The sequence below is a fragment of the Pezoporus wallicus genome, unplaced genomic scaffold (genome assembly GCF_028554395.1).
Source record: "Pezoporus wallicus isolate ANWC-B61680 ecotype Strahan unplaced genomic scaffold, APGP_CSIRO_Pwel_v1 contig_6644, whole genome shotgun sequence".
NCBI classification, from domain to species: Eukaryota; Metazoa; Chordata; class Aves; order Psittaciformes; family Psittacidae; genus Pezoporus; species Pezoporus wallicus.
In genome coordinates, this window is record NW_026637098.1 from 69268 (window position 1) to 94540 (window position 25273).

The following is a 25273-nucleotide window of genomic DNA, read 5'->3' on the forward strand; positions in this document are numbered from 1 at the left end:
GGACAGCGCAAGCGAGCTGCTGCATCCGAAGTGATGCTGAGATGCTACCAGCATCCCTCTGCAGCAGGCAGGACCCAAGGCAAGGCTAAGTAATAGAAGAGAAGGGGTGAGGAGACCTGGTGGGGTTTGCTTCATCTGGGTCCTTTGTTAAGCTATGATGCTGCCCTTGAAAAATAACTCTATTTCTTAAAGAGCACATCCAAGCCTTCCTTGTGATGCATGAGACCGGGTGACTGATAGATGGGGGCAGACAGAGGCTCCTAGAAACACCACCACAGTGCAAACACCAAGGTGAATGGGAGAAAAATAAAGAGCAGCAGACTCAAATCCCTTGCACTTTGCTTTATCAAATCTAATGTGAAGAAGCAAGTCATCACAAAGAATAGAACCACTGCACTGTACCCCTTCCAATCCCCACCTGAATGCAACAGAGGCTGGGATGCTCACTGGGATTGGGGACAGAGTATCCTTGGTGATCCCTGTCCTAAAAGGAAAAAAACCCAAGTAAATCTTACTGATTGAATGAACAAGGATAACAGAGGAACTGCAAAGTGACAGCTTCTGCTCTTTGAGATTCAGTTCAGTAGCCAAACACAAGCAGGTCTATCTGGTGTAGGTAATCATCATAGAATCATAGAACCCTAGAATGGTTTGTGCTGGAAGTGAGCTTAAAGCTCACCCAGCTCCAACCCCTGCCACGGGCAGGGACCCCTTCCACTAGAGCAGCTTGCTCCAAGCCCCTGTGTCCAACCTGGCCTTGAACACTGCCAGGGATGGGGCAGCCACAGCTTCTCTGGGCACCCTGTGCCAGCGCCTCAGCACCCTCACAGGGAAGAGCTTCTGCCTAAGAGCTCATCTCAGTCTCCCCTCGGGCAGGTTCAAGCCATTCCCCTTGGCCTGTCCCTACATCCCTTGTCCCAAGCCCCTCTCCAGCTTTCCTGCGGCCCCTTTAGGCACTGGAGCTGCTCTAAGGTCTCCCTGGAGCCTTCCCTTGTCCAGGCTGCCCCAGCCCAGCTCTCTCAGCCTGGCTCCAGAGCAGAGCTGCTCCAGCCCTCGCAGCAGCTCCATGGCCTAAGATCTCATCTCAAAGTCAGAGCAGCAAAGCCATATAAAAGAGCAAGAACACTGAGGTGAAAGGCTTTAAAACCTTCCATGTGGGAGGGGTTGGAATTCCAGCACCATTACTCTCTGACAACTGATTATTTTTCCTTCATGCTGCACTGAACATACTGTATTTGCTCTCACCTGTGGCACAGTGAACGTTACCATATGGTTTGCCCAAAGTTGATTCATTTTACAGCTTTTAGTACTAGGTTAGTGCTTGGGGCTCCTCTGCTCCATGTTTTCTAGCCAGGCAAAGTGCCAGCACGTCTGTCGGAGGGAAAACTCCTGCCTGGATAAGGGAAAATAAACCAAGCGTGAATTCCCTCGGAAGGGAGACAGCTCAAGTCCTGCAGGTCGGATTTCTCACCATAATGATCCCATCTGGCAGCTGAACTAGTGACCACTTTGGTAGGGAAATGGCAAGACTCCAGGAGCATCCTCTGGTACCCAGGAGGAGGAGGAGGGAGGTGAACTGCAACACCAGAAATACCTTTAGCCTCTGGAGGTGGAGCTGAGCAGCACCAGCAGCACCACAACCCCGTCCTCCCTAAGAAGTAATATGGGTCCTGGCATGGGCCAGCATCAGTACCTTAGCACCCAGTAATTCCCAAGCCCCTCTGAACCCCAAATACCTCATCACAGCAGCAGCTTTAAAACCTCTTCTCTCCACCCTTCGGTGACAACTAAAGGCTGTCACCAGCAGCTCGCTTTTGGGTTGCAACTAAAGCCAAAGCTATGGGAAAAGGCTTTGTCCAAAGACTTTCCACACCAAATCAGCTGAGAAAGTAAAGGCCAAAACACGAGCTGGCAGCACCACCGGTGTGAACAGTTCCTCCTGCTGAGGAAGGGAACACAGCGAGATCTAAACCCCGCATTCAATAAAGTTATTCTTCACTGGTTTATTCCCCTTTACAGCCCAAGATCAATCTGGGTTTGTTTCCACCACAAACAGTGTCTGTGATTGTTTGTGAGGGGAGCCCAATGCGGGGACCCAGCGTGCGAGGCTGCCAGCTGGGAGTGAAGGGCACAAAGGCACTGCCTCGCCGCAGCAATTCCTGTAATTCAAGCCTGGCAAACAATTCCCAGCCGGAAAACGGGACAGCATCCAATCGTTATCTGCTTTCTCGTAAAGAAGGAATTTAAAGCATCCACCCTATTGACTCTACCTGACTGTTTGCTGGGCTGGAGGTACCACCACCAGGCACGACAGCAGCCAACGCCAGGGGTTCCTGCAGTGCTGCCTGTTGATGGCTCTTTCATCCAGCAAACAAGAGCTAAAGGAGAGATCATGAGTGAAGAAAGGCCCTGGCTGCTTCACAACAGCTGAACAAGCTGGGGAGGTTCAGAAGGTGAAGTGGTCCTGGGCTTCTGACCAAGGCAACTGAGTTTATGGTTGGACTCAGTGATATTAAAGGGATTCCCAAACCTGAATCACAGAATCCCAGCATGGTTGGGTTGAAGGGACCTTAAAGCTCATCCATTTCCAACCCCTGCCACGGGCAGGGACCCCTTCCACTCAAGCAGCTTGCTCCAAGCCCCTGTGTCCAACCTGGCCTTGAACACTGCCAGGGATGGGGCAGCCAGAGCTGCTCTGGGCAATGTGTTCCAGTGCCAGCACCCTCACTTATACCCATACAGTCCCATATTTGACTAACAAATCATCACTGGTGAACGCCTCTTGCATAGAGTTGTGCATCCACAGGCTTCCCAAGACACGGCTCTTGGGGTCAGTGCCCACCTCTGCACGATTGGGTTATCTTCCCCAGCTGTATCACTTCAATTCATAAAGGATATCTCTTTCCAAACATCTTTGCCTTATCTCTTTGCATCCAGGCCAGGCTGGACACAGGGGCTTGGAGCAAGATGCTCTACCGGAAGGTGTCCCTGCCCATGGCACAGGGCTGGAAGTGGATGAGCTTTAAGCTCCATTCCAACATGAACCATTCCATGATTTTCCAGCATTCTTAAGAAACCATGAGACTTGCATTTTGGCAGCAACCTGGAGAGCATTGCTGGGTGCCCATCCAGGGGAGCAGAGCCAGAAGGTAGCTCAGAAAACACAAGGGAATGATCCCTACGTGCACACGCAATACAGCGAGGGAAGGAAAGCAGCCAAGGGAAACGGCCTGGTTACACGCAGCGTGTTTTCCTTATGGATTTGGTTCCCCCTCCTCCTTCAGGATGTGTCAGTGGGGTTTGGAGGGTTGAACTCCTCTGGTTTATCTCTGGGTGTGTTGGTGCTGCTGGTTCTTATCAGCTTTGTCACAGTGAGAGGAAGTGCTCAAGCAAAACCCTTTCACCTGAGCTTGCGTCCATGTGTTCAGCCAGGGTTTGGCTGTCTGCATGGGGTGGAACAGGGCTACAGGTGATGCAGATACAGGAAAACTGGCTATCTGGGTGTGTGTGTGTGTGTTAATGAATTATTGGGAGGGATGAAATCCTAGGTTGGGTTAGAAAGGATGAATGGAGGTTAGAAACAGTGGTGGGGATGTATGGAAGTACCAAAATTAAGGTGACTGCGTATTAGGATCACAGAAGCATTTATGCTGTGTCCAGCTCTGGGGCAGCAGCACAAGAGGGACGTGGAGCTGTTGGAGCGAGGCCAGAGGAGGCCATGGAGATGCTGCGAGGGCTGGAGCAGCTCTGCTCTGGAGCCAGGCTGAGAGAGCTGGGCTGGGGCAGCCTGGACAAGAGAAGGCTCCTCAAGGGGTGACCTTAGAGCAGCTCCAGTGCCTGAAGGGGCTGCAGGAAAGCTGGAGAGGGGCTTGGGACAAGGGATGTAGGGACAGGCCAAGGGGAATGGCTTGAACCTGCCAGAGGGGAGACTGAGATGAGCTCTTAGGCAGAAGCTCTTCCCTGGGAGGGTGCTGAGGCGCTGGCACAGGGTGCCCAGAGAAGCTGTGGCTGCCCCATCCCTGGCAGTGTTCAAGGCCAGGTTGGACACAGGGGCTTGGAGCAAGCTGCTCTAGTGGAAGGGGTCCCTGCCCGTGGCAGGGGTTGGAGCTGGGTGGGATTTAAGCTCCCTTTCTACCCAACCCATGCTGTGATTCAATGAAGCAGATACATAAACAAGCTGTGACCCTACTTGAACACAACTCAGGAGGGCACATCAGCCTTCCAGAGCTCCGTGCCAGGGCTGCCAGAGCTGCTGAACCCATCATACACAGGGCAATGTGCAGCCCAGTCGCTGAGGTCTCATTTCTCACGCAGCAAAACATCTACAACCCTTTTAGTCCTATTCCTCTTTGACTTCCACAGTGAATAAACAGATTTATGAAGGGAGGAGGAAACCCCATTTGCAGGATTCAGTTGTCCTGTGGGTTTGTTAGGAGCAGGTTGGAAGGGGAATGGGGACACAGAACCCTCGAATCCCAGGATGGAAGGGACCTCAAGGATCAGCTGGTCCAACCTTTCCAGGCAAAGCATGACTCAGACTGGATGGCCCAGCACCCTGTCCAGCCCAATCTTAACAGTGCCCGATACTGGGGAGTCACCACTTCCCAAGGGGAGATTATTCCAGTGGCTGCTTGCTCCCGTTGGGAAACATGTTCCCCTTGTGTCCAGTTGGAATCTCCCCAGCAGTAACTTGTGCCCATCACCCCTTGTCTGACACATGCGACTCATGAAGGAGTCTCCATCTTCTTTGTAGTCATCCCTTAACTACTGGAACATGGTGACAAGGTCTCCCTGAGCCTTCTCTTCTCCAGGATGAAGAGTCCCAACTCTCTCAGCCTTTCCTCATACAGCTTCCCAATCCTTGGATCATATCTGTGGCCCATTGTGGAGCGTTTCACCTCCAAGCTTTACTGCCAGTCTCTGATTTTGGGTTCATCATCCAAGTTTGTGAATAAACCCCAAAAAATTTATATAGAATTTATATACAATTTATATAGAACCATCAACATTTATTTTCTTATATTCAGTTATAACTGTCCTGAAACAACACCTCCCATGTAAGACAGGGGTTGCCCCAGCAGCAAGACCAGCAAGGCAAGGGATGGACCCTTTGCTTTCACTTCTAATGGGCTGCTCAGCACATCAATGAGTAATGTGGGCTCTGTTACAGCTTTTAGGCTGGATGGAATTCAGTGTTTTAACACAAACAGCCCCCAAACACCACTGAAGTCCATGGGGATCAGGAGAATTACAGCACCAATCTTCACATCCATCAGGTTTGATGCATTAAGCATCTCGTAAAGGGCGTCATTACATTACAAAGGGTCTACAGGGCAAACTTCTGGAGATGCAGCTGAGGAGGAACCCCCTTCCTGGTCCACACCACCCCAATGCCCCCAAACAGCCCAAGATCCAGGACCTGATTTGCTTTCTGCAAGGGCCTGCGATGTTCCTGTGGGAGGGATGCAGCGGCTGCAGCACAGAACCTGCGGGACTCATCATGCCGGTAGCAGGATCCCTGTGACGCTGCTCGAGGAGTCCCACCATGGGAACTTGGTAACCTTGGGACATGTTGGAGATGGAAAACGGAGCCAAAAGTCACGGAGGGGACCTCTTCATGGATGGAAACCTTTGAACTGTGGAGCCAGATGTTGTGTGCAGCTGTGGGGCTTTGCTACAAGCCATCAGGGACATCCCCGAGTCTTCAGGCTGCTGAACACAAGAGGGCTCAGCTCTCGTCAGGGGTTTCTGCTTGGTTTCATGAGTGGAGACCCTGCTCCAGCAGTAAAATAAGTCATTTGGTTCTCTGGAATTCCTCTCTGTACCACTGTAATCTTTGTTTAAAGTACAAAATGCTGCTTCAAAGGGCTGGGTTTGGGGCTTTTATGGAAAGCTACACATTTTCAGCTCAAATTTGCTCACCCAAGTGGAAGCAAACCTCCAACCAGGACTGCCTCCCCCCCAGACACCACGTTCCTGTCTTAGTGCCATGATTTATCTGCTGTGATTCATTAGCTAAGCTTTAAAGAAGCAAGTAAAGGGAAGGTGCAGAGTACTGAGATCCCCCCCAACATCTTCAGTATCAGTACTGCAAAGCCTGCACCACGGTGCAGACAGATTTGGAAGTCTCTAAGCTATGAGTAGGGTGATTGGATTAACATCAGGTCCTGTACCACATACAGCTGCCAGCAGCCAGCACAGCTCTTAGCATCACATCACCAGGCCGGGATGCCCTGTGGTCATCACCAGAAGGAGCCTGCTCCCCATGGAATGCCAGCTTGGAGGCTCCTGTCCCATCCACCAGGCAAACCATGCAGGAAAGGTAGGAGGGAAGCACGAGGGTGACAGATTAAAAAGCTGATTTGCATAGAAGAGGGTTCTCTAGCAGGGCTAATTGTGGGGTTTATTTCACCCTAGACCATAGAACCATAAAGGGGTTTAGGTTGGAAGGGACCTTAAAGCTCATCCAGCTCCAACCCCTGCAACAGGCAGGGACCCCTTCCACTAGAGCAGCTTGCTCCAAGCCCCTGTGTCCAACCTGGCCTTGAACACTGCCAGGGATGGGGCAGCCACAGCTTCTCTGGGCACCCTGTGCCAGTGTCCCCACCACAGATCATGCTCTTTGCTGCATTAGGCACGAAGGAAGTGAAACCCATCTCTACAGCTCATATGATGGTCAGGCACTCAGTGCCTGAGGTCATCTTCCAGCCTTGGCAGCAGGAGGCACAGGGGCAGGAGGAGGAGCGTGGCTTTGCGTCTCAGCCCGGCTGTAGCCAAGGCAGTCTCACCACAGGGTCTTATGGAGACCACTGAGCAGTGAAATTTAGCCTGGCTGCTGCAGGGTCCAGCATCAGAAGACCCTGTGTGTTGACGGGCCATAGGATCATAGAACCATAGAACAGGTAGGGTTGGAAAGGACCTTAAGATCATCCAGTTCCAACCCCTCTGCCATGGGCAGGGACACCTCACACTAAACCATGGCACCCAAGGCTCTGTCCAACCTGGCCTTGAACACTGCCAGGGATGGAGCATTCACAGCTTCCCTGGGCAACCCATTCCAATGCCTCACCACCCTAACAGGAAAGATCTTCCTCCTTATATCCCTTGTAGGGTCCAACCTACAAGGAGCATCACCTGCAACAGGCATTAATAGGGGAGGCTACAAAGAGACATCTAAACCGAACTGTTGAGTACACAGCTGCTGCCCCCAAAATCATGGGCTCTTCACAGGTCTAAGGAAAACCAAAGAAATTCATCAACCACCTTCAAGGCCAAGGGGAATGGCTTGAACCTGCCAGAGGGGAGACTGAGATGAGCTCTTAGGCAGAAGCTCTTCCCTGGGAGGGTGCTGAGGCGCTGGCACAGGGTGCCCAGAGAAGCTGTGGCTGCCCCATCCCTGGCAGTGTTCAAGGCCAGGTTGGACACAGGGTCTTGGAGCAAGCTGCTCTAGTGGAAGGTGTCCCTGCCCGTGGCTGGGGTTGGAGCTGGAGGACCTTTAAGGTCCCTTCCAACCCAAACCACTGTGGGATCCTGTGATTCTATGATACCTGGAATTGCTCCTCCAGTCGCGTTGTGCAATAGGGAGCGTGATTCCACATGTGTGCTCTAAAAGCAGGAGAGAATTTTGGGTGTTGTGCTGGAAAATCAAAGCCCTCTTTGGGGGAACCTGCGGCCTGACGATCCAGTTGGACAAGCTCAGCATTCCCTGCAATTTAAATGTACTGTTCCAGAATTTTCATCATGCCAGTCTCCAGAACCTCAGTTTAACTCTTTAGGAGCAGGTTTCCAAGCCACCAGCACTCTCCTGTTTAAATGCTACAGCCTTAGAGGAGATGAACAGCTCTGAATGTGCGCTCCTCACCTCCTTACTCCTCTAGAAAGCCTTTCTGGTTGCAGTGGGATTTGGAAGACCCCAGAATATTTCTGCATGCCTCAGGAAGGTCTTTTCCTCCCCACCTGCCTTCCTGGTGCTGTGTGGAAATGGGGATCTCCCTCTGAGCACACTTTTTACCCTTATTCAGCCCAGACGTCCCTCTGCATCTTTGAGGTCATTGTCTGAGACCTGTAATGTCTTGGCACTTGAATTCTGCTTTCTTGTCCTCAGGTGTTGCTGGCACTGATGGGCTCCAAAGCACAGCAGTTTTCTAACAGCTCCTCACAGGGAAGAGCTTCTGCCTAAGAGCTCATCTCAGTCTCCTCTCTGGCAGGTTCAAGCCATTCCCCTTGGCCTGGCCCTACAGGCCCTTGTCCCAAGCCCCTCTCCAGCTTTCCTGCAGCCCCTTTGGGCACTGGAGCTGCTCTAAGGTCTCCCCTTCAGGAGCCTTCCCTTCTCCAGGCTGAACCAGCCCAGCTCTCTCAGCCTGTCACTTGCATCAGATCTCATTTAGAAAGCATTTATGGGATGGCAGCAACTCCCACATTGGGATTGTTTCCTTAACGCAAACGACTGCTCCGGCACAAGGCAGAGCTCTGGGGTGCTTGAACCCATCCTGCCCTTCCCCACCTCTGCCTGAGCCATCCCCTCTGACAGGGCACTCTTTTACTGCTGTACCCATTGCTGTACCTCTGACAGGCAAAAGTGACTCTGCAGAAACAACAGCACATGGTACCTCCATGCACCACCAGCGAGCTGGGCAGGCACGGCTCCAGCGCTGACACAGGGATGATTCTGCAGCTTGAACCCACGCGCTCACATAAAGGCATCGGTGATTGACAGGAGCCACTTCAATAGACTCAGAGAAAGGCAAGAGAACAAGGCTGCTGCTTCCCTCCCAGCAGCAGAAAGCAGCTCACACCGACTGTGAGCTCCTTTTGTGTTACCTCCCATTAAAAACCCACTGCTGTTTGCTCTGGGACTCAGAATGCCTGTGCAGGCAGTGGGGCTAAAACCCAACTGCATCCCGGCTACAACACAGGCTTCACGGGGTATGAATCCCATGAATCCCACGTGAAGGGACTTTCAAAGTAAAGTGAAGGTAAGAACATCTCAACCCACAGCATTCCCAGACACAAAAGCTTCCTCTTGATGCTGTCAGAGGGCAAAGGAGAATTAAGCATCTATAAACACACTAAGTGACACTAAGAGACATTGATGCCCTCCTTCCCTGTGAGGGTGCTGAGGCGCTGGCACAGGGTGCCCAGAGAAGCTGTGGCTGCCCCATCCCTGGCAGTGTTCAAGGCCAGGTTGGACACAGGGGCTTGGAGCAAGCTGCTCTAGTGGAAGGGGTCCCTGCCCGTGGCAGGGGTTGGAGCTGGATGAGCTTTAAGGTCCCTTCCAACCCAAACCATTCCATGATTCAGGGATGCTGCACAGGGCACGTCCTCCCCACCCCGTTGGGTTCCCAGGCCTCGGTGGTGCATTCCATGGGGGAAAGGCCCTGCTGCTCCCAGCCCTCCAGTTACCAGTAGCAACAGTGCCTAATCCAGCCCTGAGACAAAACCTCCGGGGCTCATTGATACCCACATCACGTGCTCAGCAGAGTCTGTGCACGGCCACAGTGACTGCAGGGGTTTCATTCAGTGGAACCTTGGGTTTAGAACACACTTGTGGTTGAAATAAGCATATTTAAAGCAGTGCGTACAAAGATGCGGTCTGAATGGATGAGGTGGGGGTCAGCCTCAGTGTAAAAGATGCACTAAAGCTTTCCCCTCCACTTATCCGTGAGGCAAAGCACATTTATTTCAGGGCTTGATTTCCATAGTTTTAGAGAAATCGCTGCTCCAGTGCTGATAATCCTGATTCGGGGAGAGAATTACAGGAAATAAAGATGATGTTGATGAGAAAAGGATGGAAATCAGTTGCTCTCCCCCACACTCAGGTCCCAGCACTGAAAAGGTGCCTCACTGACAAAATGATGCTGGTATCACATCACCTATTGGGCGTATGGACAGCAATGAATGTATAGATTGGAAGCAGAAAATGAACCCAATGTATTTTCTACTGAAGCTATAGAAAAGGAGAGTTCCAGACCCTGGGCTGAGGATCTGGGATGAGATTTTACCCAAATGCTACTTTTTCTGGCGGCTTCTTCATCAAAATTTTAACTTTAACTCTCATTTGGCTGATTCTAAGTTGAGTAAGCCAACAATTAAGTGAAAGCAGCGAGGCTTCACCCCCTGCTTTTCACCTATCAATACAATGGAGGTGGGATGGACCCAGGTGCACATGGGAAGACAAGGAAAAGCTTGTATGTGGTAGCTGCACAAATCCACACAGATTTGTGCTTGTTTCTCTCTGGGCACACAAAGCTGCTGGCACCAGGGGAGAAAGGGACCTGAGCATCTCCTAGGAGGTCAGGCAGAAGGGAGCCAGGCTTTCCACAGGACCACATGCCAGGAGGACACAAGAGGGACGTGGAGCTGTTGGAGCGAGGCCAGAGGAGGCCATGGAGATGCTGCGAGGGCTGGAGCAGCTCTGCTCTGGAGCCAGGCTGAGAGAGCTGGGCTGGGGCAGCCTGGACAAGAGAAGGCTCCTCAAGGGGAGACCTGAGAGCAGCTCCAGTGCCTGAAGGGGCTGCAGGAAAGCTGGAGAGGGGCTTGGGACAAGGGATGTAGGGACAGGCCAAGGGGAATGGCTTGAACCTGCCAGAGGGGAGACTGAGATGAGCTCTTAGGCAGAAGCTCTTCCCTGGGAGGGTGCTGAGGCGCTGGCACAGGGTGCCCAGAGAAGCTGTGGCTGCCCCATCCCTGGCAGTGTTCAAGGCCAGGTTGGACACAGGGGCTTGGAGCAAGCTGCTCCAGTGGAAGGGGTCCCTGCCCGTGGCAGGGGTTGGAGCTGGAGGAGCTCTAAGGTCCAACCCAAACCATTCTATGACTGAAGAGCCACCCCAGCACCACGATGCTGAAAACATCCAAGGTACCAACCTAAAGTCCCCCATTTCCTGATATTCCCTTCATGCTACACCCTTGTGCGTGCACACAGCCTCCTCCCCGGCCAGCCTGGGGAGATGTTATTCTTCTTGCATTAAAAAAGAGAAGGAAAGGGTAAAAAAAAAACCCCTTGATTATTTATGCCACTCTTTGAACAACACCAGCTATTGTCAGCGAGTGTTTTACAGCTCTGAATGTCACATTGAGAGTCTGGTCATGCCAGGAGGAAAGCCACATCCCAGCAGAAACCGCTTTATTCAAGGCACCCAGAGTCCAGCTCTGAGTAAAAGCTAAAAGGAAGCCGGTGGGTGTGACAGCCACAGTTTGTACAGTGATAGGAAAAGAGGCAGGGAACGGTGCTTGATCTGAGGTGTAAAGGTAGGAAAACCCCAAGCTGCATCGTGCAGAGCCAGGGGTTTTAGGGACAGAAAGCTTTGGCTCCGTATTGCTCCGGAGGAATTGCATGGAGGAGCAGAGCTGGAGCCATTCCCAGTGGGAAGCAGGGTGAGAGCAAGGAGGGAGCTTTGCTGTCGAGAAACCCAGGCTGGCTCAGCAGACAAGAAACCCATTTCCTGCCTGATTGCAACTGTGTGAAGGGAAACAGAGCCCAGCTCCATCCAGACAGCAGCAAGAGGCTTGGGAGCACCCAAACCCCATCTAAAACCCTCGGTAAATAACACAAAAAGGTGAAAATAAAGCACGAAGCCCTTTTCCATGGTTACCAAACCAAACCGGATGGGTCACAATCTTCCTCTGTCACACCCCAAATGCCACGTTTCAGGTTACTTCCACCCCATGTACCTGCAGGATTGTCTCTGAAGAGTGTTATTCCTATGGGCTTTGGTGACACTGAGCTCTCAGAGCCAGCCTTGCATCTGCAGAGCTTGGAAATGGACTGCCAAGAAAGCAAGTGTCACTTCCTTCCCCATCCCACCCCTCCATGTGCTGACCAGGAAGTCATAACCCCAGTGAAGTAATAGGGAGCACCCAGTGCAAAGGGAATGCAGCTCCCAGTAGGAGAGCCCATATCCCTGCGGTGCTCTGACCTCCAGGATCCATCCTTGCATCCAACTCAGGAAGCAGCTTTTCATCGCTGGGTACCAAAGCTCCTCCCAGGTTTGGCTTCTCCACCTCCTCTCCGTGCACAACTAGCTTAGGCACTGAGGTTTGGGTGGTTTCATTAACCAGTACGTGGATATTTGCCCCGTATCCGGCATTGCTGCTCCACGCTTCTCCGACCACCATTGCACATCTTGTGGATCTGCTCACCATGAGCAAATATCCCCACAGTAATCCCGGATTTCCGGCTTCAGCTTCCCTCTAAGCCCAGAATTCCAGCTTATTCCCCTCTGCCAGGGAACCTCAGGACACTGAGAGCCCAATTCACCCCGGAAATACCCATTGGAAGCTTTCCCCCTATAGGTGCCCAGACTCCACAACTCCTGCCCACACACCTTCCCCTAACATCCATAACAAAGGCAAAGGAAAGCTCTTTTTAATGTAAATACAATCCTATATCTTCAGCACTCCTGTTCCTGCTATCCTTGATATCCCAATGATTTTTTCCAGCAATCACACCATGCTGCTGCATCAATCCCTTGATGTATGCAAAACCTGATCCTTTTTCCACCCATTCTATGGATTACTTGTAGCCTGATGCTCAACTGTATCCGAACTGGAATGCCATGGTGCCAAAAGACCTCCAAGCACATCAATCTTTCCTTAAACACCACAGAAAAGCCTTTAGAATTCAGAGGATGAGAAGGGCATCAGGAGCAGAGACAGCTTCAATAGATATAATGTGACCACCTCGAACAGAGTGATGTGCATGCAAGCATCACCTCCACAACTTTCTTCTTTGGAAGATACAGCCTTTTATTCCCTATTTTAAACAGCAGCAGCAGGGAAAGGGATTTTCCTGAGGCTGCCAAAACCCACCATGCTGTACCCATGAGGTACAACAGCTTCCCAAGCCATGGGATGGAGAGAGAAAGAGGAAGGCTTTCAACACCAGCTCTCTGCAGCACAGGGAGCATGTGGAGTGTGCTCAGGGAAGGGCAGGGAGGTACAAAGGACCTGAACCCCAGGTACCTTTGCAATTCCCTTCGCACCGAGCATCTCCTTCGATGTAGTGGGCTCACTCACCATGTAACAGCACGTGGTGGAAGGGAGCCTGGGCTGAGATCATTGATTCAGGCCACTCCTCAAAGCCAAGAGTTGCAGTGTTGTGCTGGATGTTGAAATGATGGCAGTTTTGGAGATGTGATTTGTCTACCCCTACAAAAATCAACTTAGAATCACAGAATAGTTAGGGTTGGAAAGGAGCTTAAGATCATCCAGTTCCAATCCCCCTGCCGTGGGCAGGGACACCTCACACTAAACCATGGCACCCAAGGCTCTGTCCAACCTGGCCTTGAACACTGCCAGGGATGGAGCATTCACAACCTCCCTGGGCAACCCATTCCAGTGCCTCACCACCCTTACAGGAAAGAACTTCTTCCTTATATCCAATCTAAACTTCCCCTGTTTCAGTTTTAGCCCATTACCCCTTGTCCTGTCACTACAGTCCCTAATGAAGCGTCCCTCCCCGGCATCCCTACAGCCCCCCTTCAGATACTGGAAGGCTGCTCTGAGGTCTTATTTGCATGGGCCCCATGCTGCCTGAAGGGTGCACTCAAGCCAATAAGAGAAGACGGGTGAGAGCCACCCCTAAAGGCATGTGTTGTAGCAGCAGGGCAGAGGGTCTACAGAGCCCTGAACAAGCTGCCCCTGAATACTTCATAGTATTACAGCATGGTTTGGGTTGGAAGGGGCCTCAAAGCTCATCTAGTGCCAACCCCTGCCATGGGCAGGGACCCCTTCCACTAGAGCAGGTTGCTCCAAGCCCCTGTGTCCAGCCTGGCCTTGAACACTGCCAGGGATGGGGCAGCCACAGCTTCTCTGGGCACCCTGTGCCAGTGCCTCAGCACCCGCACAGGGAAGAACTTCTTCCTTATATCTAACCTGAACTTCCCCTGTTTAAGTTTGAACCCATCACCCCTTGTCCTGTCCCTATAGTCCCTGATGAAGAGTCCCTCTCCAGCATCCTTGTAGCCCCCTTCAGATACTGGAAGGCTGCTCTGAGGTCTCCATGCATCCTTCTCTTCTCCAGCTGAACAGCCCCAACTTTCTCAGCCTGTCTCCATACAGGAGTTGCTCCAGCCCCTGAGCATCCTTGTGGCCTCCTCTGGACTTGCTCCAACAGCTCCATGTTCTCCTTATGCTGAGGACACAGCTATAATGTTATAATATTCCATGTACAGAATTGACTTGGGTGAACACTGCACTAAACAGTCCCGTTGAAGGCAGGAAACCTTCATTCTTACCCTTCCCTGGGCTCACACCACTGCTGCCCAGCACGTGTCCTGCTGAGCTCTTTCACCCCAGCCCTCTCCACAAGCCTTCCGAAAGGATTTCATTGCAACAAACAGCAAGGCCAAGAGCAAGAATGACTTCAAAATCCAAATAAAGCTCTTTTTCCTCCCCCCCTTTTTTCTTTTGGCCATGTCATTGCGAATAACAAACATATCTGTGGTTGACAGAGGAGGCAATAAATTAAAGTCACAAATGACACCAAAAAAAGATCCTGAAGTCATTCAATCCACAACCCCAGGATGGCTGCGGCCCCGGGGGATGCTTCTCACTCTTGTGAAGGGCTTGGAGGCCTCAACTGAGGAAGTCCAGCACCAAAAGCGCTCTCTGAAGTTGGGTTTTGCTTTGCTTCTAAAATTAAGCCAAACCTCTTGGTGCTTCCTGAGCCTCTGCTGTGGTGGCCGCAATTGGGCTTTAGCAAAGAAGCTTTTTATTGTGAGCTGAGAGCTGAAGCTGGATGCTGGGCAGCGTGGTTGTGTGTGTTTCCTCTATAACCACCCGGAGATGGCTGCGACATTGCAGATTCTAGACAAAGGAACTTGCACTTAATGTCTTTCTAACCTGAAATTGGTGCAAAAAGATGGATTTCAATGCGTTTGGAAGCTGAGCATCACCAGCAGTTGAACTTCCCTATGGTAAAGGCAGTCCTGTGAGATCCACTAGCAGCAGCAGGACCTGATCCTGGGGGCTGCAGGAGTTCTCCTCCCCTTCTGCTACCCTCACCAGACAGTACAGAATCAAAACCAAGCCAATCTCCCCCTGGGTGTGCTCCTCAGCCGAAACTCAGAATACAAGGGGTGCCCATCTGCATAACACTGGTGAGTCCTCAGCACCCTCACAGGGAAGAGCTTCTGCCTAAGAGCTCATCTCAGTCTCCCCTCTGGCAGGTTCAAGCCATTCCCCTTGGCCTGTCCCTACATCCCTTGTCCCAAGCCCCTCTCCAGCTTTCCTGCAGCCCCTTCAGGCACTGGAGCTGCTCTCAGGTCTCCCCTTCAGGAGCCTTCTCTTGTCCAGGCTGCCCCAGCCCAGCTCTCTCAGCCTGGCTCCGGAGCAGAGCTGCTCCAGCCCTCGCAGCATCTCCATGGCCTCCTCTGGCCTCGCTCCAACAGCTCCACGTCCCTCTTGTGCTGCTGCCCCAGAGCTGGATCAGGGCTGCAGAGGGGGTCTCCCCAGAGCACAGCAGAAGCACAGGATCCCCTCCCTGAGCTGCTGCTCACGCTCTGGGTGTGCAGCCCAGCACACAGGGGGGTTTGCAATCACATTGTGTCAGAACAAGTACATAGCAATGGTTCCTCTCTCTGAGCTGAAGCTGGGCTGGATGAAGTCTATAGAGACAGACACTGCCCAAGCACGAGGTTTGGTTTCAGAGCAAGTCCATCCATTAAGACCCTCACGACTTTCCAACGTCCTATTAGCAGGAGAATACACCAGAGATGAGAAGTGGATGATCTTTAAGGTCCCTTCCAACCTAAACCACACCGTGAATGAACCATGCAGGGTGATCTCAGCTGATTCAGGCTGTGCTGCAGCCATCTCCTTACCCACAGATGTGACAGCAGCACAATAGCATGAATGATTCCTGTTGCTCACTCCCTGCTGAAGGACAGCATTCAGGCTCTAAATTAAGAACACGCACAGCATTAACATTACCATTAACCTCAGCCCCTCCCTAATTGCACTGCAGCAAAGCAGACGTAACAATCACAAAGATAACATTGTGTGTCATAAATATCACACACAGGAATACAGCACTCACTGCATTGGTTTCCTGACCTGGGAATGCTGCTATAATTGTAGTGGGTTGTGTTCACGGAGGGTTTCGATGTGGAAGCTGGTTGCCAACAGCTCTTGTTTGCTGTAATTTCCCATCAGGGTCTTAAAACACTTTGGGTTCCCAATCAACAGGGTGTCAACGCGCTGCTCCGGGTGCTGCGCAGCAGGAATTGCACTGTCTCGGTGGGAACATATGAAGAGCATCCCCAGGATAGAAAAGCTCCATGTGGAGAACTCAGTAATTAGAGCAGAATTTGCATGTTTGGGGATTTTTCGATGCACATTTCACAGCTAAGGGCATCTAAATTAAAACTCTCTTTGCTTTTGGAGGCCCTCCATCCAAGTAAAGAGCAGAAGGGCATACAACAGACTGGTTTGTGTTGGAAGGGAACTTAAAGCTCACCCAGTTCCAACCCCTGCCATGGGCAGGGACACCTTCCACTAGAGCAGCTTGCTCCAAGCCCCTGTGTCCAACCTGGCCTTGAACACTGCCAGGGATGGGGCAGCCACAGCTTCTCTGGGCACCCTGTGCCAGCACCTCAGCACCCTCACAGGGAAGAGCTTCTGCCTAAGAGCTCATCTCAGTCACCCCTCTGGCAGGTTCAAGCCATTCCCCTTGGCCTGTCCCTACATCCCTTGTCCCAAGCCCCTCTCCAGCTTACCTGCAGCCCCTTCAGGCACTGGAGCTGCTCTAAGGTCACCCCTTGAGGAGCCTTCTCTTGTCCAGGCTGCCCCAGCCCAGCTCTCTCAGCCTGGCTCCAGAGCAGAGCTGCTCCAGCCCTCGCAGCATCTCCATGGCCTCCTCTGGCCTCACTCCAACAGCTCCACATCCCTCTTGTGTTGGGGGACACCAATCCCTCCTCCTTCCTTACCTAAGGTCTTTTACACATTATATAGAGAATGTCATTTTGGGGCTGTTTCCCTGAAACCATCAAGTTGAACTTTCCCTCCTGCCACTCGCTGGCAGTTGATGCCGGCTCCCTGCAAGGCTCCTCCCAAGAGGAATAGCAGCCTGCCAGGGAGGTTTGAAGGGTGAAGCTCAACAGCAGCCATTCTCTAACAGCACCAAAGGATAACTCAGTCCCTCATTAGGATGCTGAGCTACATTAGTTCTGCTGCTTACGGAGCGAAAGCCTTAAAGCGGGGCTGCATCTTCAATTTCACACTTTGCAACGTGATGCTTCAGATACTCGAGGCATTTACAGAGCGTTTTAGATGGGTGAGGAGCTGCTGGTAACTCTGCTAATGCCTGTCAAAAAGGCAGCACGTGCCTCTGAGAGAACAGAGGTGAAATCACCCAGCAGTACAATGGGGTTAATGCAGCACAGAGGGTGAAACAAGCATCCTGTATCACACGTGAGGCTTTGACAGCACCATGAGCTCAACCGAGGGGTCGGCATCACCCTGCAAATCAAACACGGGTGATCTAAGAAGTGAATTTACACCACAGAGCTTCCATTGAGCCTGGGAAGTGCTGTGAGCTCTCTGCTCTATCTCCCTGCTGTTCAGTTATCACACAACTTGAAAGATTTGAAGGCTTTGAAGCTGCTGAAATGTGGCTGAAATTGCTCCGTGGTCCAAAAGATGGGATGGAGGGGTGATAAACACAGCTGAGCTGAGAGAGGGGAGACTGAGATGAGCTCTTAGGCAGAAGCTCTTCCCTGGGAGGGTGCTGAGGCGCTGGCACAGGGTGCCCAGAGAAGCTGTGGCTGCCCCATCCCTGGCAGTGTTCAAGGCCAGGTTGGACACAGGGGCTTGGAGCAAGCTGCTCTAGTGCAAGGTTTCCCTGCCCGGGGCAGGGGTTGGAGATGGAGGAGCTTTAAGCTCCCTTCCAACCCAAACCAGGCTGGGATTCCATGATTCTTCTGAAGGCACTTTGGAGAAGCCCATTAAGTTCAAAGCCAGGATGGCAACCCCACTGCCCCAAACACAGAACATAGGTCAGGTTTTGGTGAGGATGGAAACAAAGGGGAAAGTATGTGGGTGAAAGAAGAACGCAATCCGGTCACATCTCAAAATGCCTTTGTTTTTTGTTGGTTTTTAATCTAAACCCAAAACTTACACTGAAGCCAAACTTGTGCAGTTTAAAGAGCAAGCGTGGGCTTCTCCATGAAGGGATCCGTAGAGCCAAGTGACATAAAGACCTTGCAATAGAAGATAACTGTTTTGGTGGTGACATCTGTGCCATCCACAGCCCAAAAGCTGTCACTGGCCAATGGCAGCAATAGGTGACAGTCACAAGGGAGGCACTAACAACCACAGCACCCAAACCTCCCAAACCTCAGCCCGAAATTGCACTGGGAGGCCTCAGAAATCCCACAACATTCCAAGCAATCTCCAATTGCCCTGGAAGCACAATTAACTTCAGTTGTCTTTTGATTTTATCTCTGTTTTCTCAGGTTCTGGGCTATTTGGGATAGCATTCCATGTCCCTACATGTGGGTATGCACCCCAGTGCCTGCAGGTACTTGTCTGGAGATACCCACTTCCCAGTGTATCTGGTTTTCTCCTCGGAAAACAAACTTTAGGGAAGAAGCCCAACCTTTGGGAAATTTCCTTTGGGAAATTCGTCTTCTTGCCCTTTAGAGGCACTGATAAAAAGGTTTCTGGTCCCACTGCACCTTGCTGATAGGGATGCGCTCAAACCAAGGGAGCTTTCAAGCTCAGCTTGGCTCTGCTTAGCTCAGCTCTCCACTTCCCAAGTGTCCTCTAATTGCTCTCACAGTGATTTCAACACAAGATGCTGACCTAGCCCTCGCAGTAATGAAGAGATTTTCCTTCCTTTTTCACCTAAATTCCAAAGTTTCCTGATAAACACAAGGATAGGATTCAGAGAAAGCAATGGGAAGCCTGTGCTGCATCCCTGGCAGTGCTCAAGGCCAGGTTGGACTGAGCTTGGAGCAAGCTGCTCTTGTGGAAGGCATCCCTGCCCATGCCAGGGGGGTGGAACTGGATGAGCTTTAAGCTCCCTTCCAGGCTGGGATTTTGTGATTATGGCAGATATCCGAACACATTCATCAGTCTCTTGCTTCTCCAAAAAGGCTTTTCCCAAATAAGCAAAAACTGAGAAACAGATAGAGTCTGGGCTATTAACATTGATGGTGTGCATCACAGGGAAACGTCTCCATTTCTTCTCTATCTCTTGACTTTAGTCTCACTGAACTTAATCCCTTCCAGCTATGGAGAAAGCACACCCCAAAGACAAAGGGCGGTTGGCCACTTCTCAGTACATTGTTGGGCTTAATTCAGGTGCTGATCCCAATAGGAGTCTCCCCCAAATCAAGAAGTGAGCCAAGCAGCCTGAAACACACACATAGGAAAACATAACGTGAAACTCATTCAATACACACACAAACAGACCTGCAACTCCTCCCTAAGTATCACACCGTTCCCAAGGGAAGCATTTAGTCACCCATCAGAGTTACGCCTGACTTCAGTTCGGCACAAGAGGCATCACACCGAATCTGCAAAGGGTTCAAAGATGTTTTATATGAAACCATAAACTAGTGTAGTTGGTGAAGCACCCAGTGTCAGCAGGACACTTCATCTCCAGACAGGGGGAATCTGGGAAAGCCACAGCAGAAAGAAATGCCTGAAGAGAAGACCTTGGTCATAAGCATCACCAGGATTCACAGGCACATCTCGGTGTGCTGCTCTGAGCAACACCATCCCTGCATCAAACCTGTTCTGGCTGGAAGGTGTCCTTTGAAACAGTGAACAAGAAGTGTTACAGTGTGATTATCTATTTCTTAGAGCATTCCTCAAACTTTTCCTCACGGGAACAGCTTTGACCAGAGCAACTGCCTACAAACTCCCGCTGGATGTTGGGTTTTAACGTTGTAAGTAACCTTCCTTCTTACTCCATAACCTTCCTTCTGACTCCATAACCTTCCTTCTTACTCCATAACCTTCCTTCTGACTCCATAACCTTCCTTCTGACTCCGTAACCTTCCTTCTGACTCCATAACCTTCCTTCTGACTCCATAACCTTCCTTCTGACTCCATAACCTTCCTTCTTACTCCATAACCTTCCTTCTGACTCCATAACCTTCCTTCTTACTCCATGACCTTCCTTCTTACTCCATGACCTTCCTTCTTAATCCATGACCTTCCTTTCTTCAAAAACACTCTGGGTTTCTCCTTTCTCCCTTCTCAATAAACCACTCATGCCAGGATTATGTGCCCATCTGTGCCAAGATAACAGCAGAGGTCAGTGTGTTTCAGTCTAACAGGGGTTTGTATAACCAAGATAAAAATGCCATGAAGAAAAGCCTTCTTCAGACCAGCACAAACATTGATACCCAACTCTGCACAGCTCAGAGCATGGATAGGAGTTCCAAAAATGAAAGGAAATGAAGAGAAAATACTGGATTCATGCAAGTTTGCATCAAAACAAAGACAACCCCCAGCCTAAGAAGACCATACTCATAAAGATCAACCAGGGGAATGATGAAGCACGGGCTTCTCGTAGATATAGTAAGACTAAGAGAAGTGAATCCATCCACCAGCACCTCCAAAGGCTGCTGCTCTCCTGCACAGCTTAGGCAGTACCAGCTTCACACCCCAAACAGCTCATTGAAGTTTCGACTGTACCTTAGCAGGGACCTTCATTCAACTCTTCACCTCCCCGATGCGACAGTCAGAGCTTTATCCGATGCAAACCAAAGCAGGACACCAATGGGGAGGACACAATCAATCCTTAGTAAGGCTGATGATTATTCCCGATGCGCCCTGTGAGAGAGGAACACCCAGTTAATGGCAGTCCCAGGACAAACCAGTCATTTCGCATCATCAGCTGGATGAAGCAAACAGGCTTTTTACTGCCCCAACTGCTTGAGTTTTGTGATGGATCCCTGGGATTGTCCCATATAACTGAGATTGTCCCAGCCACAAACATAGTCTCTCTTATGAAATAAGTTTATCAGAGTATTACAAGCACAGCTGGAGGTACAACAGCTTGCAGAAGGCATGGAGGTGGTCAAGAAGACCGAAAACCATAGCTTGGGCCATTTAGGGACTAACCGAAGGCTACTCAGTCTGCTGATACAGCAGGAGCCTGATGAGCACCAAGCCTTAAACTGTTCTGTTTTGCAGAGAGGACAAAGAGGAACATAAGTCACTTGGCCTGAAGCTGGAAAGATCATAGGATCATGCCATGGTTTGGGTTGGAAGGGACCTTAAAGTTCATCCAGCTCCAACCCATTGCCACAGGCAGGGACACCTTCCACTAGAGCAGGCAGCAGTGAGTCCTCTTTATTCAAGAATAATTTGTTGTCCTAATTCCTTCCTGTTGAAGCAACTTCGTTTTGCATGGAATAATTAGGACTAATTTGGACCTGGGATGGAAAAGAAGAGTTCTCTGACTTCAGAAGAGTAGAGAAGAGCAGAACCTCTGCTGCGTGAGTCAGGTTGTGCTGTGCCACCCCTCCTTGAGAGCAAAGCTAGAAGCTGTACATGACACCAAACATGGTTGGTAGGAGGGAGCAGGAGAACACACAATCCCAGAGTGGTTTGGGTTGGAAGGGACCTCAAAGCTCATCCAGTTCCAACAGAAAGTAACTGAGAAACTGAATATATATATATGTGAATAATTGAGGAAACAACCAGGTCCCATTAAGCCGGTTGCCAAGGGAATAATTCACTTGTCTCTCCCCCAGCTTGATGAAATAGATATTGTTTTCCTCTCCTCCTTACTAACATACCCACAGCTCGAGCAGAGCCACCCATCTGCTCCTGTAGATGCTCTGATACATGCCTAATTCCACCTTGGAGCCATTTCCATGAGCAGAGTGTAGCTCTGAAGGCACCTTCCCCTGTGTCAGGCCTCCAGAAGGGTTTGTGTGCTTGAAAGGGTTGTCTCCTTTTTCCACTGATGCTGCCTGTCCGGCTCCTGCCCCTGCCCCTGCCCCTGCCCACACCCTGCATCCTCTAGAGAAGAGAAATAAGGCTGGGTTTAAGGCAGGGGTTTAGATTTGGATGTGCTCAGGGTGCCCAGAGAAGCTGTGGCTGCCCCATCCCTGGCAGTGTTCGAGGCCAGGTTGGACACAGGGGCTTGGAGCAAGCTGCTCTAGTGGAAGGTGTCCCTGCCCGTGGCAGGGGTTGGAACTGGATGAGCTTTAAGCTCCCTTCCAACCCAAACCATCAATGATTCCATGATTTCATAAATGGGACAATCACTGTATTTCTCTGAAGGTGCTGCAGAAAGGAGATGCACTCTGCAGCCACAAGGAAGAAGCAGCACCTCCTCCCTGCACACCCACTCCATCGCTTTGCATTCCCTACCACATAATCCATGCTTCCTCACGGCAATGAGGATTCCCGAACAGGCTCTCTCTAATTATCCCTCATCCTGACAACACCTAAATGTTGGAACAGGGACTCAAAATGAGAGAGTGTGAAAACAACCCCGTCTCCTTCCTCCATTCACACCACGGGTCCCAAGCGCATGAGGACACGCTCCTACCGGAGCCATTCCCACGCAGCCTTCCCACACAGTGATTTGTAAGGAACCATTCCAAATGAGAGCACAGCAGGAATAACTTTGGAACTGCGAGGAGCAGCGGTGTGATTAGAAGGCCTGCTCATGTCTAGAGTTGTATTAGAAGTAATTTCCATGCAAGCAAAACAAATATCCCCCCACTTTTCCAGGAAAAAGCCATATTCCACAGTGATCTACATGCTCTGCAATCCCATTGACTTCAGAGGGATTGCCTGTGGTGTGAAGCACCAGCCTGTGGCCTCCCAGCAATGAGTAAATCCCTTCATATTCCTCCTTTCATGATGATCCGATCAGGTGCAGCAGCCAAGACCCCACCGGCCAAAGTTCAGCCCTGCGGTGATGCTGCCCCTCTCCCCATCAAGGCTTGGGAAGGAGGTGGAAGGGAAACAAAGGCCTGATGATGGGAATGCCGATGAGGGAAGACTGAGGCAGGAACCCTCCTTCAACCTAATCTCAACCGGATCCAAGAGTCACTCTGATCCCAGGGCATGAAGCATTTTAGGTAGCGCAGGGACACATTAACTCCTAATTCCGGCCCTAATCTTTTCTCCTTGTTCTTTAAATGCTCCCAAGATTCCAGACTTTCCTCGGGATAAGGAGGAGCTCCACTCATGTGCCCCTTCTCTCCAAGGCATTTGGGCTCTTCATGAGGACATGACCTGCTTTTCCATTTACAATCCCAAAGCAAAAGGCAACTGCTGACCCCACTCTTCACTTGACTCACAGCTGTAGTTACAGGGCTACCAACACGCTGGGATAGAGGCTAATAAATGTTTAATGGCCCAGTAAACATCAAGGGCTTTATCTACAGCCCAGTGCAAAGCCTGATCAAATAGAATAATCCTTTGCAGGGCTGTCTGCTGCTTCCCTGGCCTCCAGCGGGACAGGAGATGGAACTGCTCTATATGCAGGCAGGAAAGGGAAATAGCCATAGGGAAAGAGGGGATAGCTATAGGGATACGGATGTTTTCCCTGCTTCTCTGTCTTCTAAAGCCTCATACCTCCAGTATGATATTTGAAATGAGTCATTTTGACACATTAAAGCTAAGCAGTTATGGTTTCATTCTGCTACACATCTCTGTAACAAGCTTCCCTAAAGACCTGATGCTAAATCTCAGTCCAGCGATGGTTTGATAAACTTGCATGAACAAGAGATAAAGCACACCAGAAAGAGCCATGAGGCTCCAGGAAACCTGAAGAGGGGCTTGGGACAAGGGCCTGTAGGGCCAGGCCAAGGGGAATGGCTTGAACCTGCCAGAGGGGAGACTGAGATGAGCTCTTAGGCAGAAGCTCTTCCCTGTGAGGGTGCTGAGGCGCTGGCACAGGGTGCCCAGAGAAGCTGTGGCTGCCCCATCCCTGGCAGTGCTCAAGGCCAGGTTGGACACAGGGGCTTGGAACAAGCTGCTCTAGTGGAAGGTGTCCCTGCCCGTGGCAGGGGTTGGAGCTGGATGGGATTTAAGCTCCCTTCCAACCCAAACCAGTCTATGAAAATCACATCCTGGTACTGCTGAGGTCTTCTGCTATATCCAAGGCCACCTGACTCCACCACCACCACCTCTGGGCTCAGGCAATGGGAGCACCCTGCTTCCCAGTTCAACCTGGTCAGACCGGAGGTTCCTCTCACTCTGCTCCATGCAGAAGCCTTAGGGTCAGGGCAGGATTATGAAAACAGAGGCTCAAAGACAAAATGAAGGCACCTGGAGGCTGGGCTGTCCGAGGCTCAACCCTGCTCCACACCAGCCCCATCCCTCCCTCCATGGGACATTTCCATCCAGCATGGCCAGGAGACTCCTTGCAGAGGATGCTTTAAACCCCATGGAGCAGCCAAACCCCATCAGATGAAGCAGTGAGAGCTCAATATAAACCCACCTGAGCGAACCACAGCATTGCTGCCTGCTGGGGTGAGCCCAAACCTGATGAGAGCAAAGATCTACGCCCAAAACACTTCCTGCCTCTGCATGAGCTTTGTTTGCTTTGGGGTTTGTGGTAGATGGGAGCACAGAGTGCAGTTTGTGGCAGATAGGTTATTGCTGCTAATGCCAAGAGACGTGCTTCTTCCCCCTCCTCTTTAACAGATAAAGCACTACAAACGCCATTCAAACAGGCAGCATTCCCAGATGGCATCAAGAATTAGAATGGTTTATTTGTGGCTTTAGTGACTTTGAATAAGGAAAAACAGATAAAGGAAGAAATGCATCTGAATTAGGACTCCCTCGCCTTCCTTTTGCAGCTCATACTTCAAATAGCAGCAGGGAAAGAGCATTTTGCAGAGATCTGGAAAGCCACACATGGATAAAAAGAAGCCATTTAGCCAAGGAGGAGGTGAAGAACAATGAGAGTCATGGAAGTCTGCTCCGAGGAGACATCTGGGAAGGTGAAAGGAGGAAGCAAGTGAGAGAAAACACTTTCACAGGGATAGAAATGACTGCACAGCAGCAAGAGAAGCATTATTAAACTATTGTATATGTACACAGCTCACACCAAACAAGTGTGGTCACACACAGTGCTGAATGCACTCACAGCCCTACATCAGCTCAGCCCATCCCTGCAGCTCCTGAGGATACAGGGATGTATTCCGTTGCAGAATCAGAGTGGTTGATGGTGGAAGGGAGCTCTGGGGATCATCTGGTCCAGCCCCTGTTCAGACAGGGCCACCCAGAGCCTGGCTCCATCCTCTATGCACCCTCCCCTCAGCCATCTACAGACACGGATTAGACCCCC

At 51.0% G+C, this 25273-nt stretch overlaps 1 protein-coding gene across 3 annotated transcripts in view; it reads right to left on the minus strand.

The window, feature by feature from the left end:
- PTPRA (protein tyrosine phosphatase receptor type A) overlaps positions 1-25273 on the minus strand; it is a 112663-nt gene that overhangs the window by 65627 nt on the left and 21763 nt on the right. For 2 of the 3 annotated variants that reach the window (XM_057403204.1, XM_057403202.1), the window contains exon 1: positions 20647-20783. Coding sequence is in view for 1 of the 3 variants with exons in the window: in XM_057403203.1 (XP_057259186.1) it covers positions 20647-20664 (18 nt within the window). In the remaining 2 variants the exon portion in view is untranslated. Of the gene's footprint in view, positions 1-20646; positions 20785-25273 lie in introns of those variants that run through there. The other variant, XM_057403203.1, reaches the window with a different exon arrangement.